The 21,884-nt window shown below is 45.5% G+C and overlaps 1 protein-coding gene, 1 long non-coding RNA gene and 1 pseudogene across 3 annotated transcripts; 1 reads left to right on the top strand and 2 right to left on the bottom strand.

The window, feature by feature from the left end:
- Positions 1–1,079: 1,079 nt before the first annotated feature.
- LOC123401380 lies at positions 1,080–2,959 on the top strand (annotated as a pseudogene).
- A 399-nt stretch (positions 2,960–3,358) lies between these two features.
- Positions 3,359–10,613, bottom strand: LOC123401379 (diacylglycerol kinase 3-like). 2 transcript variants are annotated; one of them, XM_045095166.1, is made up of 13 exons: positions 10,055–10,612; positions 8,690–8,812; positions 8,323–8,460; positions 8,158–8,243; positions 7,725–7,821; positions 7,043–7,112; positions 6,530–6,612; positions 5,985–6,055; positions 5,427–5,504; positions 4,469–4,556; positions 4,095–4,211; positions 3,800–3,981; positions 3,359–3,697 (listed from the first exon to the last, which is right to left on the bottom strand). In XM_045095166.1, the coding sequence occupies exons 1-12, from the start codon at positions 10,442–10,444 to the stop codon at positions 3,820–3,822; spliced, it is 1,503 nt and encodes a 500-aa protein (XP_044951101.1). In that variant the 5' UTR covers positions 10,445–10,612; the 3' UTR covers positions 3,359–3,697; positions 3,800–3,819. The 2 variants fall into 2 exon arrangements, with proteins under 2 accessions (XP_044951101.1, XP_044951102.1); XM_045095167.1 differs by having other exon boundaries at positions 3,359–3,981; positions 10,055–10,613.
- A 9,639-nt stretch (positions 10,614–20,252) lies between these two features.
- On the bottom strand, positions 20,253–20,893 carry LOC123402044. Its single transcript, XR_006611224.1, has 2 exons — positions 20,822–20,893; positions 20,253–20,618 (listed from the first exon to the last, which is right to left on the bottom strand). It is a non-coding gene; the product is annotated as an uncharacterized LOC123402044 (long non-coding RNA).
- Between the last annotated feature and the right edge of the window lie 991 nt (positions 20,894–21,884).

Genomic DNA, 21,884 nt, shown 5'->3' with positions numbered 1-21,884 from the left:
GATGACGATCCATAGGGATCAGTTCTTTCCTACTTGTCTGCCTACCTAGGCTGATCCTATATGGGAAATGTTTCCATACGACGCGCCAGCAGAACCGACGCACCGGTCGTTCGCTCATGCGGGCCATGTAATATTTTTGCACGCGCGCGCTTCGCTGGTCAGTGGATGCAACTTTTATACCGCGTAAATTTGTTGTAACTACTGTTTAATTTTGCTACTAGCGTTTTTCATTTGTTATATCTGTCCACTAAAAAAGTTGCATCCATGGTTGCTTGCAACTCAAGTTCGTTGGATTTTTGCTACAACCGGCGTTTTGACTTTTGCTACAACCGTGTTAATTTTTGCTACAACCGGCATCGTTTTTTGCTGCAACCGTTCACTAAAAAAGTTGCATACACGTTCACGTAGATTTTTGGTACAACCGACGTTTGACTTTTGCTACCACGCACCATCAACTTTGTTTTTTTACGACGATCATGTAGATATTTTTTTTGGCTACAATTTTTTTATTGCAACCGATGACGAAAATTGCTGCATCGGGAAAAAAATGTTGCATGAAGATCTAACGGTGCGGACGTGCGGCGGTTGACGGATCGTGCGGTCCGCGCGCGGCCGGCCGAAAGTTTCGACCGGCGCGCCGGCACAGAGCACTGGTCATCCTATATGTAGTCTTGCATCAAAACTGTAGATCACACATTTCCAGTGACGGCTTCAGGAAATAAAGGTTGGGTATTTATCATTTTTTTTTCTAAATGTAATATATGAACCAAACAACACAATACTAGCAATATATGAACAAAACAATACTAGCATAATGACAATAGTAATATTTTAATGTATCGGATCATACGACATGAATACATAAGTACCTTTTGATTGATAAAGTGATGATATCCTTCTTACAATATAACTCCGTGGATGGGGATCCCGAGCCGGTCCGGTCGTTCAGGTAGGCGATCAGGCGGAGGCCGAAGGTCAAAGTGGCGGGAAGGGAGAGCCGGAGAGGGCCGGGCGTCGGGCAGCCGACCGGATTGGAGGAGAGGGAGAGGGAGAGGGCCGGCAGCCGAGGAGAGGACGGCATGCATGATCGCCCGGAGGACGTCGGCGCCATGCAGGGCGTCGTCAGCCTCCGGCCTCACGTGGAGCTCACAAACAGAGTCAAGAACTTGTTGGCGCGGTTCAGGGCAAGGTTCCAGCAGGACAACCCGGGCTTTCACTACCACATCCTCAATGATCCGACCGTGATGAGGCTCTGGGCATACGACACGGCGTGGGCGATCGCAGCGGCGGCCGAGGCGGCCAGCGTCTCGGCCACATGAGCAGCGCTTCTCAGGGCGGTGCTCAACACGACGTTCGACGGGATGGCGGGCAGGTTCAAGCTGGTGGACGGGCAGCTGCAGGTAGCGGCGTACGAGGTCGTGAACATCATCGGAAACGGCGTCAGGACGGTAAGGCTGCGCCGCAGCTGAAACCCATCCTCTGGCCGGGCGAGACGCTGTCCCCGCCGAGAGGCTGGACAGCGTCGCAGAACGGGCGCGTGCTCAAGGTCGCCGCGCCGGTGAAGCACGGGTTCAAGCAGTTCGTCGACGTCGAGAGCTCAACAGCCAAGATCACCGGCTACTGCATCGATCGACGTGTTCGACGAGGTGATGAGGAACCTACCCTACCCGGTGAGCTACACGTACGTGCCGTTTAACGACAGCTCGGGTTCCTACGACAAGCTGGTGGACCAGGTGAGCGAGGGGAAGGCATACATTGTGGTGGGGGACGTGACGATCACCGCGAGCAGGATGGACGAGGCTGACTTCACCATGCCGTTCACGGAGTCCGGGTGGGCGATGGTGGTGGCGGCGCGGCCGGACACGAGCGCCAGCATGTGGATCTTCCTGGAGCCGCTCACCGCCAGCCTCGCCTTCTTCTGCTTCACCGGCTTCGTGGTGTGGGGCATCGAGCACCGGGTCAACCCGGAGTTCCGGGGCACGCCGTCGCAGCAGTTCGGCCTCATCTTCTACTTCGCCTTCTCCACCCTCGTCTTCTCACACAGTATTTCATCAACCATCTCGTCGTCTCAATCATGCAAGCTTCATCGATATGATACCATCTAGTCGCTAATCTTGATGTTCTTTCAGAGGAGAAGCTGGAGAGCAACCTGTCGAGGACGGTGGTGACCGTATGGGTGTTCGTGGTGCTGATCCTGACGTCGAGCTACACGGCGAGCCTGACGTCGATGCTGACGGTCCAGCAGCTCCGGCCGACGGTGACGGACGTGAAGGAGCTCCAGAGGCGCGGCCACTACATCGGGTACCGGGAGGGCAGCTTCATCGAGCCCATGCTCGAGAAAATGGCGCGGACCGAGAAGGCGTGGTTCGGCGAGCCCGGCGCGTGCCAGAGCCCGCTGGGTGGCGGGGGCCCGTCGAACCTCTGCTTGCGGAGCTTCGACGGGCTGTTCCTCATCACCGGCGTCGTCTCTAGCCTCATGCTGCTGCTCGACCTCGCCATCTTCGCCTACCGCGAGCGTGACCAGCTCCGTGCGGCGGAGGCCGAGGCCGGCGGCAGCTCCGGGAGCGTGTCCGTGCGGCCGGCGTGGCTGCAGCACTATGACAGGAGGGACCTCAAGTCCCCCGCGTTCAAGACGTGGAACGACGAGTCCGTGAGGAACGGCAGTGACTCTGCGGGCAGGACGCCGAAATGGGACGGCGACGGCCAGGGAGGGGGAACATGCCATGGGAGGGACGAGCCCGCTGAGCGTGTGCATCAGCTCGGAGATGAACGCTGGCTCTTCGCCGGAGGGGACGCCGGCGTCGAAGATCAGCGAGTCATTCGAGCAGAGGATAGAGAAAGCAGCGACATCCGTGATGGGAAGGCCAACAGCCTCTGAACTGCAGGAGTAGAACGCACTTCCATCAGGAATGCGTACGGCACTAATTGTAACTTGGCCAGCAAATTGATGGAAATGGGTTATGCCCGGTTAAAAAAAAGTTAAAAGCTTTAAAGGAGTACATCATGTAATATGCATATATGAGTTCCAAGTCCCGGCGATGAGTTGAACTCGCTCTCCCCTTTTTCGTCCCCTTAACTCTTGTTGGATCAAGTTTCAAAGAAAAAGAAGAAAGAAAAACTCTTGTTGGATCAGACATTTGTATTTCTGATGTTATTCGGTTAATGGAAAGGAGTTATGCCCGGTTCAAAAGAAAATTGGCCAGAAAATTGTCTGTAAACATTTGTTGGACACTAGGATATTTACAGGAATACAGTTCGCTCATATTCTAATTATATGTAGTTATAAAAAATAACATTTTCTATGTACATGCCTAGCAGCAAGAGCATTTCAATTGGCATCACACAATGGAATGTCCCAGAGGGAAATAACTGTTGCTTTGTTGGACTGAACAGAAAACAAAATTACAGATTACATGGTGTTTTTCATCAGGTTGTTTTCCATAGACAAATAATAATAATAATAATACAAATAAGCGTAATTTGATTTACCTCGAAAGGAGCTAGGGTACAACATAACTTACAGGATACAATATTACATTACATGGCGGTGACACATTGTGCTCCTGCCATGACTCAGACCATGGCATGGTGAAGGGCAATAAACATACATCTTCGCTGCAGCTGAGCGAGCCATCTCTAAGAATCTAACTCCAGCTGCTCCTAAACTGTACATAGACTATCGATCTAGAGTGTAACCCTGAGATGGCATGGTGATTGAATGATTAGGGGGCTATCAGGATGCAATGGAGGAAACTGATGTCCGCGGACAACGAGAAAATGGACTTTCCGGAATCAATACCTGATTGACATAGGGAAATCTCATGAATCCCCGTTTATCATCCGGGAGTGATAGGGAACCTTGTTTATTTCCACAATTGTCGACTGATCCTGGATGAGTGGTTGCTTCCATGGCTCGCCGTCCATTTGAACATATGCTCGATCCCACTCGCCTCCCCTCATTTCGAACTTGATAGCTGCAGCCTAATAGGGTGGATTTTTTTTGCATAGAAGTACACTTCTAAGTTACTGAAGAAATGATACCCAAATTGATCAATCCTTTGACAAGAAAATCAATCCAAAATCAGGGCAAGTACCTGAGCGATATGCTTTGCTTTGATAAGCTCAGCCATAACGAAGGAAGCATGCCAGCCTTCTTTCAGACCAAATATTTCAATCAAACCGTCGTCTGAATGAGCTTCAACAAAACCTCTCTGTAATGAGGGGAAAAAGACACATCATTTGCATAGAACAAACAGAGCCCATTTGTGTAACCCCACCCGATGCTGAACTCTAGCTAGTAGCTGCCACTTGTTCTAGAAGCATACGTCAGCGATGATAGAACATGTAATGCTCACTTGCTGTCTATTAATCCTATTTGGCAACTTCGACGTTAGCTATAAACCCCATATCCTGGGCTAGAAAACAAGAACTGACGATACATGCAATGCGCATGAGCTCAGCTACTAACCTTTTCAAGATAATCCGGTTTAAGATCACCCCATGGATGCTTTCCACTGGCGTAGTTGTCCAGATTTAAGACCACCAGGGATCTAACACTGCAGTACTAACAGATGGTAATAATTGTGAGCTCAATTTCGGTGATATACCATATAAGTCTTGGTACAGCAAATTTGAAGGACAATCATCAAGAGTAACTAAGTAAGTTCCGACGCTTCTCCAATAAGATGGTCACAACATGTCCATCTACTATCTGTTTTGTCATGATACACTTCCAAGGTTCGCAACAGAGTATTACTAATACACATTGCAAATGGAGTTCCAACAGACAATGCTTCTCCAAGAAGATAGTCACAATATAATCATCTACCATCTGTTTCGTGGTGATACACTTCCAGGGTTCACAACAATTAACAGTATTACTAATACACATTGCAAATGGAGTTCCAAAAACATTGAAAACGGTATGCCACTGACACAACCAACCGATAATAGTTATGTAGTACGTACATGACAAGCATCACACGATATTTTCGAATAATTATTTACTTCTTACGTATTTCGGACAGGCCTGACATTAGGAATATCATACATTTTTCTATGGTTAAAGGTAAGGCCCAAGAAATGGGAAGGCCGCTGCTAAGACGGTCATCAAATATATTATTATTATGCAAAATATGGGTTATTTAATTATTATCTGCTGACAAAATTCCATGTCGCCACTGAGAAAGATACAAAATCTAGATAACTACCAAACCCACATATGTAGTTTATGTGCCAATTTAAATATTTTCAGATGAAAAATTGTAAATGGTCTACCAGCCATCACGTGTCGGCATTTCACGTTATCTGCATAGCACTGATCACTGGGTTCGTATAAATAGGGTCAGCGACTCGATTTTCTGACATCCCAAGGATCATAGACATCTAAATATCTTTTCCGACTGTGACAGAAATCTATGACTTGCCTTGAAGGCATTTGAATTTGCTCCCATTCAGAACAATTGGCCCTTTTAATGTAAAGCCGCAAAATGTTCCGAAGTCCTCTGCATCAAGAAAGCATTCTGTCAGTCTTGGATAGGTGATAGACAAATGCCATAAACAAAGGAAAAAAGAACATCTTAGCACCATTGCAGTTTATTTGTGAACCATAAAAAAATGGAGATAAAGCACAAAAACAATTGATCAGTGGCATTGCATAGTACAACTTCCGTCCAGAATTAACTGTCTCTGAAATGTGTGTATCTAGATGCGTGTAGATACACTCATTTCAGCGACATAATTCCGGACGGAGGGAGTACTTAGCAAGTTAGCATAGTGGAACTTGAATCCAAATCCTCATATATTAACCAAGATACTACTATAGTCTGGACTCCTGCTATTTTTTTAGAGATTCTGAGGGTCGAATATCATAATTAACCTCGAACCATGATTGTGCCTCAAGGATGGATCAAAATAAAGGAACTATTTGATACTTCAAAATTCAGACTTCATTTTTAAAGTACATGGAAAGGCAAGTTATTTACCTTAGCTGAGGACTTGCTGTACAAGGGGTACAGAACCATCCCTGCGTGCAGCTATATCCAGCATAAATCAACTGCATATAACACGATTATTAAAACAGTCACCTAGAGGTCACACAACAGCATAAGATAGAATTCTAAGGTACCAGATAACTATGCTACAGAAAATGAAAAGGAGCCTTTGAAGCCAGTTTCTTTCTTTATTCAGAAATTACATATTCTACAAGAACTTGCAGAATCACATCCAGCTTATCTATCAACTACACAGCTGGATCTACATAATAATAATAGGGAGAGTTGGGGTGCATGAATTCTTTTGTATGTGTGCAACATCGCATGATCTATCAGTCTGCCATACTTATATCCTACTGATACAAGACAACTAACTAATGAAGATGTTGCTAACCAGCACATTCTGAATGCTAAGCTCCTCACCAAAAGAATTCAGTAAATTACTGTGGGCTTCGAAAAAAAACACATTTCACAATGGCATACATGAAAAGTTTAAGCAACTACATATTACACCATTAAATACGTTCTTTCCGCACCTTATTTGCAACTGGTCCTTGAGCAAGATATGGCTTTTCATCTCGTAGATGGTGGAAGCCATATGCGACTTGGGCATCCATCCCTATCCAAAATAAATGGCACACTTAGCAACGAATCAAGGCTCTAACAAATTGTAAGAAAGAATAAACCATATAATTTAGCAAAAAATCATTGATCTGGTACATTCATGTCTTGTGGTTTCAGTTGTAGTCTTACAACTTTATATTATCATAGAGACAGTGTATGTAGTTTTAGATTATATATTTCACATCGAACTTCCAGATACTGAAGAATATTCAGCCATTCAAAATTTCAAATTAAGGTTTAGCGCACACAAAGAATTTGAGGCAACCCTAAACACCTAGGAACTGGAGAGAAAATAGATATTACATGTATTATCCAGTTAGTCTGAATATAAAACCTCTCAAGTAGATGTAGATCACCATGTAAAGTTCACAAGAAATAACAGAATTAGCCAAGGAAAGGAAGTAGATGAAGTAACAAAGTAATACCAACGCTAAGGTAGTTGTAGAATACGCCTTTATAGCAAGAAGATTTTTCGGTTAACTCACTGCCACTCGCCTGCACCAAATTACACAAGGCCTTTAGCAAATACACAAGTACTTGCACACTCATTGAGAAAGATAAAATATATGAGGGGTCGCAGTATTTTCAAGCAGAGTTGACAATCGACAGAAGAAAATAAGATGCCGGAACAATCCACCAAACTATTCAAGAGAAACAAATTGTAACAAGCATTTGAAACAGCAAGTATGGCAGGCAACCACGCAGAGTCAAGGAGTAGCACGCATTCAAAGCTACTATGCAAAACTTAGCAGTAACTGAAATTATTTTCCTAGGTAAGTAAGGGGCATCCTGTATGCAACTTGGATTTTCAGAATTGACTTGAATATTTCTTTAAAATGCGAAGTTTAAACTATCTTTGATCATTTAGGCGCAGACAACAAACAATATAATGCAGAGTTCATGTTACAACTCGCATTCAAAAAAGAACTACCTCAACAATAGTTTTTTATGTTGTCATTCAATCTTAAACAGATGTCTAAAACAATGTTCTTAAGTGGAGAGGAGATCTAACAATGGAAGAAGAGCATGCTACCGAGTGTATAGATTTGAGCTAAAGTCTGTTTTCTATTTCAGGGTGTAATTTCCAGGTAAATTCATAGTCAAGACCTTGCTGAACTCCAGCTGATCGGCAGGTTCCGCTTTCTTAAGTGCATGTGGCAACTCTGTTATTTCTCCCTCTGGCATCTTAATCACAGCCTGCCAACTGCAAAAACATTGGTAGCGATTTTCAGAGCAAAAACAGATGAAAAGTGTATGTCCAATTATTAGAAGAAACATCTAGAGTTGAGCTTATTCACGATGTACACATCTTACGCATTTGGAGATAATAAATATGGCAGATAGCTGCTGGGCATATGTAGATTGATGGTTTTCTTCCACCATCGGGAAATATATTCCAGAAAGGTATATGATAAGTTTTACTCGGCAGTGCAAAATATATTCTTCAAATTTAAGTACCAGCGATCAACAAAATCGAGCTGAATACGCATAGGTGAACAAAGAGAGAAATAACTCACGAGCAATGATCTCACAATCTCACCTGTCGAGATGGACGGCCGAAGCAGAAACGGCCTTGTTGAGATATCGCTTTACAGCTGAACGCCAACCAAAGGGAAAAGAGCCACCCTGTGCTTGAGTTGATTAGCATTTTCAATTAAAAACAAAGAACTTAAATAGAACGGTGTCATCGCATATCGGTCCTTACCCATCCAAATGATCTAGCGAGGTCGTTTCCTGTCCCAAGTGGAATGATTCCTGTGGGAGGAACTGGTTCCCTTTTTGACTTATTAAGTTCTTGGAGACATCCAAGTACCCAACCAACAGTGCCATCACCTCCAGCAACCTGTCAGAAAGAACTAGTGCAAGGATGTTATGCAAAGTAGTTGGAAAACTGTGACATACAAGGAAAGCATATGGACACCTAAATGGTGGAGCAGAAACCTCTCATGAGCTCAGATATAAGCTCGCTTATCAAATAATCTGTAACAGTAAATAACAAATCTAACATGCAGCGAACCCTTAAAAGCTTCTGACAGATACAATATCCTTACTGAAGCCCATCAAGCACGTACCATAATCCTCAAATTTGCACGGATGTCCTTTGCACAGTTATCACCTTGATCAGCCAACCTCTCCAAACAACCCAGGCCATAGCGAACAAAATCAGAAGGCTTCACAACAGAAAGATCGAAGACCTGAACAAAAATGGTTCCATCAGTAAGTACTATATATAGTCCAGGGTTTTCCAGAACAAACAAAAGAATGAGAAACTAGAATTTTCAAAAGACATGATGTGGCTCGCGAGTGCACAAAATAATCCAGAACAGGCGTTACAAACGAGCCCCAAACAGTTAGCCTGTATTGACAACCACAATAACATGTTGCATGAGTTTTCCAAGCCCTTAAAGACCATCAAATTTCACAGAATTGCCCCATATCCATAGTTCTTTATCACCCTAGCTTCTATCAGTTCTGACCCTTTTGCACCACATAATGACATCAGTGGCCAAGCCAACCTCCAGTTTCACATGTTGATCCACCGCTAACTCGGGTAGAAGCCAGTACTTCCATGTTGATTAATAATCATCAACATGAAACAATATATCAAGGCTCTGCACATGTCTTCTCTTCAAGAAAATATGAAGCTACAAATTATAGACAGTCTCATTACATTACTGTCACTACTGTCACCTACACAAGCATCGTCCCTCCTTCCCCACCTAACACCTACCGTCCTAGATCTTTTCCTTCACCTCATCACCCCTTCTAGAACACTATGGGGAAGCAAGACACGGTCCGATGTAGCCTTGACAGCAGCCTGCGATGTACGACATTTATTATGCATTTATCATCCAACCATAATGGTCAGATATGAGTCTTCATCTAGACACCCCCCCTACTCCCCCAACCTCTCCTGGTACCAATTAAGTGCGTAGCTATCAAGATGATTCGACCTTCGCAGAATCGGGTAGAACCGAGAAACACGGGAAAGAAAAAGGTCAGTACAATGCCTCATATGGGGCATGACGATCTTCTCAACGCATACTGGGCAAGTAGAGATTCTGGTCGCGTCATGCCATCCTCCTCAGATCACAGGGCGCGGAGCATTTCCTGTCCTTGGTTTCACGGTAGCACCATTGTACCACGATAGTACCACCGGCCTGAGCAGAATCCACTAATCCCAGCTGAAAGGGGGCGTGTGATCTCGCACTAATTCATCCTACTAGTATTATCTCTAAATCAGTTCCCTGCCGGATACCACACGGATGGAAGAGAAAAATCTGCTGCGGAGTAACGAGTAGTAGTACAGTAACGACCGTCACGAACGCAAAGCGAGGTAGGGGGGGGGGGGGGGGGGGGGGGGTGGGGGGGGGGGGGGGGGAAGAAACGCCAGAATAGGGGGGGGAGCACGTGAATGGCGAGGACGAGGTCGTCACCTGCTCCTTGCTGATGAGCTCGTGCAGGCGCACCTTGAGCTCGGGCCCGTGGCGGCCGCCGCTCTTGGAGTTGACGAAGACGACCATCGGCGTCACCACCGCCAGCCCGTCCTCCTCCGCCTGCTCCTCCCTGGCGGCGGCCGCGGCCGCCACGCCGGCGGCCTCGTCCTTCTCGGCGACGGCGGCGGCGACGGCCCTCCGCGCGTAGAGCGGCATGACGACCCGGCGCCGCAGCTCGGCCTTGTCGACCTCCCGCCCCCACACCCCGCACGCGCGCACCGACTCCCAGATCGACACCCGCGCCGACGGCGCCGTCGGCGGCGCCGAGTGGGGCGTGTGGACGGCCTCGCCGCCGCCGGCCATCTCCACCTCCGCCTCCGCTCGCTCCATCGCCACGCGCTCCCGCCGGGGAAAAGGGAAAAGGCAGCAGTATGTATGTATGTATCACAGCTAAGCAGGACAGGCAGCGGCTTTCCGAATTGGCTCGGCGATGGATTGGGGAAAGAAAAGAGGAGGAGCGCGGCGCCGACTTTTATTATTGATTTGCTGACGGGTGCTGCATATATGCAGCCGGGAATAAAGCTTTTGTTAATGGGTGGGGGGAGGGCTGATTAGGTGGACTGGGACGACTGGCGCTAGGCGCTCGCTTCGACCGCGTCTTCGGACGGGGGGAGCATTTACGTCTTTTCGTTACGGGGGAGGAATTTACTTTTCTTGACGCGGTGAAAGGGACGCGCATTGCTGGCGTTTTCGTTGAATTTTCCTGTGCGTGGTTGTGCCCTCCGGAAAAAAAAAACTCTTTCTAAGGGTTTTGATGTTGGGATTGACTGGCGAGCGACGCCGCATATGTGCTCTTCCATTCGGCGGCTCCTTAAACGGTTGGATGGGCCCGATTTCTTTTTATGTTTAAATTTTAAAAAGTTTTATTTAATAAACCGTTAATTCAATCGATGATCCGTTTTCACCATTGACTTTTTCGCGACGAGTTCTTCAAAACTAGATCTCATGTCGACATGTTCTGACAATTATTTTTTTCGCTTACCACATTGTTAACCACTTACTTGTCTGGGAAAAATAACTTGATTGTTATTTTTTAATGTTGTTTCGTATAAAGCCTTGTAGCAGTTTCTATTATGCATGATATAGGTTATGTTTGCCAATTTAAATATGCTAACTTGTCGTATTTACATATAAATTTGTCAGAAAACTATTTTGTGTGCTTTTTAGTTTTAACTATGCCGAGTTGTCATATTTACAAACGATGATCAAAAAGATTTTTTGTGGTCATCGGTTTTAAATATGTTGAGTTATCATATTTTCGCGCGTAATCGCCTATAAAAAGTTGTCTGTGTTTGCTAGTTTGATTATGTCGAGATGTCATATTTATATGCATTTTCCAAAAAATATGATGATTAAATTATTTTTTATCACACAAGTAAGTACTCCCTTTGTAAACTAATATAAGAGCGTTTAGATCACTAGTGATCTAAACGCTCTTATATTAGTTTACGGAGGGAGTACTTACTAATATGACAAGTAAGTGCAACAAATGTGGTGAGTACGAGTAAAAAAAAGTTGCCGAAACATGTCGACATGGGATTTAGTTTTGAAGATTTCGTGAAAACAAAGTCAACGGCAAAACGGATCATCGATCGAATTATTGGTTTAAGAGATAAAAGATTTTGAATTCCAATCATTTAGAGATGAGTCATTGCATGCATGCATGGGAAGAGAACACAATGCATGCTTGCGCAGCCACAGCACGGTGATGACGAGATGCGACGCTGTTAATTAGATTTTCCCTTTGATGTTTATTTCAGATTTGACCTAGGTACCTATGTTGGAAATATGTGACCATCAGTGATGCTTTATCGCCCAAAAAAGCCCTAGCCGCCACCCCGCTGTCTCCCATTCTCACCGTCGCGAGGGCGCGTTGTCGGGCAAAGAGACCGGCGACTTGTCAGCCGTGGCGGGGAGATGCTGGTCAGAGGCGGCCTGTAGTGAAGGTGTTGGAGGGCTACTGTGAAAGGCGAAGAAGGTGAGGGCTTGAGTGTCGGTCTTTTTAATCGGCCCTCGATGGCAACGGTGGTAAAGTCGACAACAACGGAAGGGACCTAGCGCAACAATCCTCAACGGTGGCCCGACCTGGCTAGGTTACCGAGGAAGAAGGCATTGGTGGATGGTCCTAAACGGTGACGTACTCGGCATCATATCCACACTTATCGTGCAACGGTATGGGTGAAAAAGAATTGCAAATTTTCTTTACGGAGTCTTCGTGTTTGGTTTGGAACGGCGAGGCGACGACGTTAGCCTAGCTAGTGTAGGAATAATGTTCTCGCCGCCCTATCCCGGTTCCGTTGATGTTTTTATCACTGGTGGAAGCGTGTGGAGCTGTGTCTCCAGTGGGTCTCCTGGGATCCGCCCTGTTTAGGTTTCTAATGGATTCGTCTGGATTTAACTGGCTTTCGTGGTCTTTTAATTCATACATGCCCTTATCGATGTTTTGTTCTTAGGGCAATGATTTGCTTCACAAATCGCGGTCGTGATCGTCTTCTAGTAAACAATGACGACTTCTCAATTGCCTAGTCTACAAGTTTCCAGGTTAAAAGAAACCACCGAGGCGGAGGCATAGAGACGACATTGGGATATGCTCACGCCATGAGGTCGGTGCATGCATGAGGAAGAAGACTTCAACACTCCCTAAGAATTTAAATATGATATTTTTCTTCTGTTTGAATATGTTTGTAAGGACTCGTGGTTCTTAATATATGGTCTGGGGCCCTTTGCAAAACAAAAAGAGTTGAAATGCCTTACAAATTATGGTGTGTTCTTGCACAATGATGTAAGTCCAACCGCATGAAGATATATGGATTTATTTTAAAAGCATCACAAAAATCTTTATTGTATTGTATTGTCATAACATTTAAGATACAATCTATTTTATTGTTCTTACATTCAATATTATAATTATATATATAACTATGTATTCACTCATCACAAGAATTTTCTTTGTTTTTACTTTTATACTTACATGGAATGTTAGAAAATTGGTTCATCCAATTTGCATGGTTACAAATTGGTTTTATACTCCTATCTCTTATCGAGACACACACTAAGAAAATTTCTAACCCTCTTCTTGGATAATGTATTAGAGCCGCAAGCCTGCCATTTGCCTTGGTCAATGGACATCTCTAACAACTTCCTTTTGTTGGAAATATGTCCTAGACGCAATAATAAATTAGTTATTATTATATTTCCTTATTTATGATAATCGTTTATTATCCATAGTAGAATTGTATTGATTGGAAACTCAAATACATGTGTGCATACATAGACAACACTCTACCCTAGTGAGCCTCTAATGGACTAGCTCGTTGATCAAACATGGTCAAGGTTTCCTGGCCATGGACATGAGTTGTCATTTAATAACAGAATCACATCATTAGAAGAATGATGTGACGGACAAGACCCAAACTATGAAGGTAGCATATTATCGTGTCAGTTTATTACTACTGTTTTGTGCATGTCAAGTACCTGTTTCTATGACCATGAGATCATGCAACATCCGGACACTAGAAGAATGCCTTGTGTTTATCAAACGTCACAACGTAACTCGGTGACTATAAAGGTGCTCTACATGTATCTCTGAAGGTGTCTGTTGGGTTGGCATGGATCAAGACTTGGATTTGTCACTCCTTGTGACGGACAGGTATCTTGAGGCCCACTCGGTAATACAACATCACAACAAGCATTGCAAGCAATGTTACTAAAGAGTTATTCACGAGATTTTGTATTACGTAACGAGTAAAGAGACTTGTCGGTAACGAGATTGAACTAGGTATAGAGATACCGACGATCGAATCTCGGGCAAGTATCATACCGATGGACAAAGGGAATAGTATACGGGATTAACTGAATGCTTGACATAGAGGTTCGACCAATAAAGATCATCGTAGAATATGTCGGAGCCAATATGGACATCCAGGTCCCGCTATTGGTTATTGACCGGAGAGTGTCTCGGTCATGTCTGCATAGTTCTCGAACCCGCAGGGTCTGCACACTTAAGGTTCGGTGACGTGTCGGTATAATTGAGTAATGTATGTTGGTGACCGAAGCTTGTTCCGAATCCAGGATGAGATCCCGGACGTCACAGGAGTTCCGGAATGGTCCGGAGACGAAGATTGATATATAGAAAAAGGGTATTTGGGCTTCGAAAAAGTTTCGGGCATTTCCAATAATGTATCAGGAGTGACGAATGGGTTCTGCAGGTTCACTGGGAGGGGCCAACCACCCCGGGGGGCACATAGGCCTAAGAGGTGGAGCACGAGCCCCTAGTGGGCTGGGCGGCCAACATCATGCGCCTATGCATCCGAAATAGTGGAGAAGGGGAGGTGTTTGACTAGGAGGAGGAGTCCTCCTAGCGCCTCCACCAAACCCACTTGGAGGAGGACTCCTCCTCCTCTTGGGCACGGCCCGCCAACCCTAGGGGAAACCCTAGGCCGCCACCCTCCCCCCTCCCTCCTATATATACTGGAGGGGAGAGAGGGCAGCCACACCTCAATCCAAGGCGCAACCCCCTCCCCCCTTTAGTTCATTATTCCTCTAGATTAGATTCGGCGGTGCACGGCGAAGCCGTGCCGGATCAGTTCCACCACAATCGCCGCCACGCCGTTAGGCTGTCGGAGAACTCAGCTACCTCTTCTCCCCCTCTTGCTGGATCAAGAAGGCGGAGATCGTCATCGAGTTGTACATGTGCTGAACGCAGAGGTGCCATCCGTTCGACACTAGATCGGGATGGATCGTGATGGAATCGCGGGACGGACTACGATTTGGATCGCGAAGATGTTCAACTACATCAAACGTGTTATATACGCTTCCGCTTAGCGATCTACGAGGGTATGTAGATACAATCTCTCCTCTCCTAGATGGTCATCACCATGGATAGATCTTGTATGTGTGCGTAGATTTTTTTTCTTTTGTTTCCCATGCCCATAACCCAACAACTTTGTCCTAGCACGAGCCTGCCCCTTGCCAAAAAAGCATTAAGCCTATTAGAGCATCTCTAGCAGACTTCGTATAGTCGACGGAACTGTAAAATTCCGACGACTATACGGGTTTGGGCTGTTTTTTGTGCCAGACCAGATACTGCAAATGCGGCTCGGCCTGTATACATTTTTGCGGTGGCCCGTAAACGCGATCGCTTGACCGCTATATCCACGGGTTCGACCGCTGGATGCGTGTCGAAACCCTATCCCTCCGCCGTCGCGAATAGCCCCCCCACCCCACCTCATCGCCGACGCCTCAGATCCGCTGCCTAGCTGCTTCATTCCACCACATTTGATGGTCAACTCTGTGGGCCGTAGGAACGATGACCCCGAGAGGGCTCGTCGCGTCACATATGACGCCGTTCGGAAGCGCGTGTCCGCCCGTACACGCAATGGGGCATGACGCCGCTGTCGTCGCACTTCCGTCGCGAGACAGAGGAGTACGACCGCGCGCGTGGCCGCCTCTTCTCCGACAGCTCATCTGACGTGTCGAGCTCGCGGTCATCCCTTCCCCCGGTGAAGAGGGAGCTCTAGGAGCTCCCGCCGGTGAAGATGGAGCCGGAGGCCGAGGATTTCTTCCCCCGGCGAAGGCAGATAGCCTTTTGCCCGCGCTAGTGGCGCGGAGTGCCCGGGAGGCGAAAGAGGACCAGCAGCGCCTTCGAAGGGAATAGGAGATCGACACCGTGCTCTATGAGCAGGGTGCCGTGTCGGCCCTCGCCTTCAGCCACAAGCAGGAGGAGTGGCGCCGCCGCGAAGCGACTGCGCAGGAGCGCATCTACGTCGAGCTCTCCTCCAACGAAGACGACGACTGAGCGATGGAGAGCATCTACTATCGCACGAGATCGACTCCGGTGAGCTCAGTTTTGCGGAGTGAGGTAGGATAGTTAGTTGCTCCGGTGAGCTTGAGTAGGATAGCTGACCTCTATTCCCGTGTAGTATGTACGATCGTCTATTATGTAATGAATGTTTCTATTTTTTGCGGCAAATGTTTTTTTAAAATTATGCAGTTTGATTATACAGTGTCTGTTTTACAGCACAACATTTCGCTCCACAAAATTCAACTTCGACAATTGTAAAACGCTTTTGCTCTTATTCACCCGTAGATGCCCATAGAAGAAGAAAGCTCGGTTGTAGCAGTAGACAGTTGTTGACAAATCGTACAAAAAGTGAAAATGAAAGGTGATGCAAAAGTGTACGAAGGAAGAATGTCGACAGGGTGATGATGATGACACATAACTGTGGCAGCAGGGTGCTGCACTAATGAAACCAATGGCCCTTGTATTTGCAGGATTTTCGAAACACCATGAGAGGAAAACATATGATCGGAGTGCAATGTCACTTTCACTTATATAGGATTTAAAACAAAAGGAATTTCCATTAACGAGTGTTTAATATTCTTCCGTCTCGGTTTATAAGGCTGATCATAGTGGGGAGTATCATATAGTAGTATCATCCATATGATACTATTGTACTCCCTCTGTACTGTAATATAGATCGTTAGTCTAGTGACCTATATTACCGTAATATAGGTCGCTGGTCCAGCGACCTATATTACGATACAGAGTGAGTATGATACTACTTTTATAGTGCATATATCATAAACTAATATCATATATAACCTCATTTATTAACATGCATGACACATAGTAGCATAGCATTTAACATGTTACGGTATTTACCTATGTTACTCTAACTCTCTCTCTCTCTCATCTTTAATTGTGTGCCACATCAGCATATTTGCTAGTTTCAAAAACATGATACTACCTAAGTTACTCCCACTATGGCCAGTCTAAGTTATTTTAGGTTGTGCACCGCGACCAAGACGGAGAGGAAAACGAGAAAAAATAATTTTAATTTGCTAATTAATATCATTGCATGCAATGAATTGACCATTGCATGTCGTGTTAGTTAGTCCCAAGTCATTGAAAACGTACACGCCCTTCGTCTTTTATTGGTTGATTCCTTTAGTTATGTCAAAAAACAAGAAACGAGGTAAAAGTTAATGCACCGTGACTTAGTGTTGTGAGATTATTTAATTTTCATAAGGTGACTTATAAACCGAGACGGAGGGAGTACTACTCCCTCCGTCACGGTTTAGAAGGCACGTTTGAAAAATCTCTGGGACCAAGGTAGTCACCGATTGGTTGTGAGATGTAGCAGGTGTAGATGCTAATGCGCCTAATTAACTGAGAAAATACTAGTACTAATGCGTAAGCAGCAAATTGAAATGACGCATGCATGAGTACTATTAGTACTAATTAATATGAGTAATTGCTTTCACGCCTTAAACCTTGTCTATTTTAAAAACGCACGTAAGTTTAACTGTGTCTTCTAAACCGTGACGAAAGGAGTACATAAAAACAATAATGCATTGGGAATTTCCTCCACGATAGAGTAAAAATGAATTCTGAGTGGGGAGGGGGATCCTTACCATTAATATCCTCCAAAGATCCTGTGGGATTGTTTTGATTAAAGGCCCAAATGTATAGTTGAAAAACCATGATCAATTTAATTTGTACTTATAACATATCTGAATTTATCAACAAATATATTAAATTTCATATGTTTTTTTTCACTATGAAGTGACAAATGGACAAATCATGTATCATGTCACCACCTCCACCCGCTGCAATTATTCGTATTAACAAAGTGACCGTGACAATAAACTGTGTTTTTGCTTTTGTGTTTGGCTGTTATTTGCATATTCTATTTGCTGCTCACATGGTTCGCACTCACAGCCTACAAAGTGACAAATGGAGAAATCATCTATGTATATCCCAAAAACAAAAACTAAATGATTTTGTACTATGAACAATGTGACCGTGACACCTTTTTTTTAGCAACTCTCACCATGACATCTTTATCGGAGAGCAACTAGTTAGCGAGCGCTCATTCAGAAGCCTCCGAGCGAGCGCGCCATCACTTGGTGTGTTCTCAACTGTCATCCCATGTCGCCCTATGAGCCCTTCTTTCGGTTTTTTTTCGCACGTGTTTTCAACTTTTTAGATTGGGGTTTTCCGTTTTTTTTGGTGTTTTGGTTTTTCATCGACCTTTCTTAGTTTTTTTATGAAAAAAGTAAAAAAAACACTATTTTTTACCCGAAAAACATGCTTTCCATTTTTTATGAGAGGCACGGTTATTTCTACGCAAGAGGCACGACCGTGCCTCTCGAAAATGAAAAAAAATGTATTTTCTATTTTTTTATGAGAGGCATGATTTTGCTTTCACGAGAGGTACAGTTTTGCCTTCGCGAGAGGCACGGAAAAAGACCGTTTTCTGTTTTTTTTCATGAGATGTATGGTTTTGCCTTCGAGAGAGGCATTCTCGTGCCTCTCGAAAAGGAAAAAATGTGTTTTTTATGAGAGGCATGATTTTGCTTTCGCGAGAGGCACGATTTTGTCTATGTGAGAGGCACGTTCATGCCTCTCGGAAAATGGGAAAACGTGTTTCCTGTTTTTTATTCTATCGCGGGAGGATGTTTTTTTGGTCCGGATTTTGTCGTGAAAAAAGATCATGAAAACCTATAAACATGGGATCTACTTTTGAATATCTGGACAGGAGAAATCCAACGGTAAAAACAGTTCAAGATTGGGACGTGCAGTTTAGAAGATAAAACATTTTGAAAATACGAATCTACGAAAAAAAAACTCTGAAATTACAACAAGTGGCACACAAGTAGTGGATCATTTGCCGCAACCTAGAAAGATGAAAGTGATTTTTAAAATGTATACTTCTCAGTTAGTGATTTTGCTTTACTCGACGTTTTTAGCTCGGATGGTTCACAGCCTCAGCTACCCACGCGCCCACCCGGCCCCACACGCCATCGGGATCTTTTCCTCGCCTGTGGGCTGTGGGTTGTGGCCACATAATTAAGACTTCGCATTATTAAGTATGTATGTATGAATGAAGGCTTCGGATGAATTGATGTATATTTTTATCAAACATCTGTGAAATAATTAATAAAGAAGGTTGCATGCATCAATTGATGCGGAGTCCAGGGTTCAACCTCCTTTTAAAAAAAACATAATTATTTACAACAAAAACCCGTTCAGGGCTTGTTCGGTTAATCCTCCACCACAAGGGGATTGGAGAGGATTGGAGGGGATTGAGGTGGATTTTGACTTACAGAGGATTTAATCCTCCCCAATCCACTCCAATCCCCTTCAAATCGGTTGCAACCGAGCAAGGTCTCATTGGGCGGCGAGCTCAGATCATGGAGGGGTTACGTGCACAGAGATGTCCTGGTCAAATTTGATCTCTGCCGTCATGCAGAAGTTATCAGTTTCAGTTGTAAAATGGGAAAGTGGCAATCCCTCTAGAGGTCTACAAATATGATGAGTTGACGACTGGGAGAAGCATGATGGCTGGCTGGGTCAGACCGTTTGGAGTGGAGGCGGCAGCGGCACCGGGTTCTTCCGTTCTGTGTGACGTGAAAGCAAGGCACAAGCATGGCGAGCGACTGGCTGCACCCCTCACGGGCAGAGTCACGGATGTCGAGTACTGTAAACAGAGGAAATAGCACTGCAGGTCCACTAATAAGTTAAGCCATAGTTATCGCATTTTAAACATAGTTAATCAACATACACCGAGTCCGCTCCTAAGTCTAAGTGTTTGCGATAATCGTTACACCTTTATAAGAATATATAAAAAGCGTTTAGATTACTACTGAAAGTAGTACTATGAAGAGGGTGCGTGTCATCGCTTTTGCTAATTGCTAGTGACACCGACATCGTCCACCTCGTAAAAGAAGAATGGCCCGTCGCTTCTGGCAAAGTCGTCATGGGGTACACATGGGATAACAGCAGCAGAAGCGTCCTCGACCGAAACGTGCCATGACTCACAGGCTTGCAGCAGCTTCCGTTTAAAGTAAGAAGATTGAATCGAATTTAGGCCCATGCCGTTCCTCTTTGGTTCACCTTTTCCCGGCGACAATCGTTCGCCTTTCGCCTCATGCGCTCATGCATCCCCGATTGCGCCCATATAGTACAAGCCGAACCGGATCGGTGGAGGCCCTGCGTGTTTTGTGCCGCACTGGGTAAGATGATGAGGCGCACCTAACGGTCGGGGTTGGATCCTTTGTTTGTTCCACTGGCGTTACAAAAATTCGGCGGCGGCTTGTCATGTGGAAAGGGTGGGCGCGAAGAAGAAGAATGTGGTGGGTTGGGTGGCAGCTCACGTACATTAAACATAATCCATCCATGCAAAGATGCAACACAACGCAACGCAACGCAGCTGGTATTCCGGTGCCGGTGGCGCCGAACGCACGGTTGGTAGCAGCCAGCAGCAGCAGCAGCAGCCCCATTCCTGAGTTATTATCAGATCACGCAGCGGCAGCACTGGGCTCCTCCCGCCAACCGCCCACCGACACCCGTTCAATGCCAACCGGGGCCCGTCCGGAGCCCAGCAGTCCAGGGTCGACATGTCAGGCGGCCTGATGGTGGCCCCGGCACCGGCACGTGCGAGCCGCGGTGGCGTGGGGTCTGCGCTTTGGCTTTGGGCGTCCGGCAGGCAGCGCCAGCCTGAGAGCAGGTTAATACTATAGCTATAAAAGAGTATTATTTTTATCATATATGACTCACGTTTCATTCTCACAGAGCATCTAGGAGCACGTGCTAGAGCTGGCTCTTCACGAAAAACCCGTTTCCCTTCTGTCTCATCCAACTCAGTAAAAATATAGTATTTTAATCCTTACAGCCTGTTGACCGTATCTTATTGTACTTACCCTGATACAGGCCGGGGCCGGCGTCGGCGTCGTCGTCATTGGTGCTTTGCCTCCCGGGCTTGGACTCATGTCCGTCACTCGAGAACAAGTGGTTTGAAACGATTGTTTTTTTAAAAAGAAAGTGCTTTCAAGCTATGTTCACGGTTCGGTTTGGGTTGGACGTACGCGCACGCAGGCGGAGGGTGCAAGGTCCGGTGGCGTTGGCAGGAATGGCAGCCCACCCTGGCGTTGTCCTCCTTCTGGAACTGTTGCTGCTGCTGCTGCTGCTGCTGCTTGTCCACTTGTCCTGGTCCTGCTTTGCTTCCTCTACGAAACGTAGGGGCGGGCAGTACGCTTGGGGGAATCAGGACGTGGGTTAGTGGGTACCTGTACTGTATGCCCCTGCGCAGATGTTGGTCCCGTGATCCCCTGTTTTTCTTGCTCGTTACAGGGTGGCGTATTGAAAGTCCTTTTGAAGCGAGAGCATGGCACAGGTCGTTTCCGGTCATCTTCGCCCAAGTTTTAGCAGCGGTCTTGTTACTGAACGTATCGATTACTAAACGCGTGTTGGAGCATATGCATGCTTGTTCGTCCGGACGTACATGGCGTCGGCCAACCGAGGAGGGTGACGTCTCCGTTGTTTTAATCCTTTCTAGTAAAATGCCCGTGCTACGCTACGGATCACGTAAGATTAGGTGGATTTAAGTTATAGTCAGAAATTCATATGTTCTTATAGATGATAACAGATGTACGGAGACATGATCGAAGCAATGTTATATGGTTGATGTGTACATATCACACATGATCAAACATAGGGTTTACAATTAATAAACCTTTTAATCCAAGCCAAACATTTTCAGTCTTTACCTCGCGAGAAGATTTTTTGTGTAGGCAATATAATAACATACAGAAGAGGATTTATAGCACCGGGCCACTCCACTACAAAAAATGCATGGAAAATTAGAAAAAAACTGGGATTTTGCAATATCAAACTTGGGTGTCCTATCTACTTTGGTGTGATATCGAGAAAAAATACCATGAAACTATCCATGACAAAGAATGACAAAAAAATTCCTATGTATGG

This window comes from Hordeum vulgare, chromosome 6H (genome assembly GCF_904849725.1).
Source record: "Hordeum vulgare subsp. vulgare chromosome 6H, MorexV3_pseudomolecules_assembly, whole genome shotgun sequence".
NCBI classification, from domain to species: Eukaryota; Viridiplantae; Streptophyta; class Magnoliopsida; order Poales; family Poaceae; genus Hordeum; species Hordeum vulgare.
The sequence above is the reverse complement of the archived record's forward strand: the minus strand, read 5'-3'. Positions and strand labels throughout refer to the sequence as shown.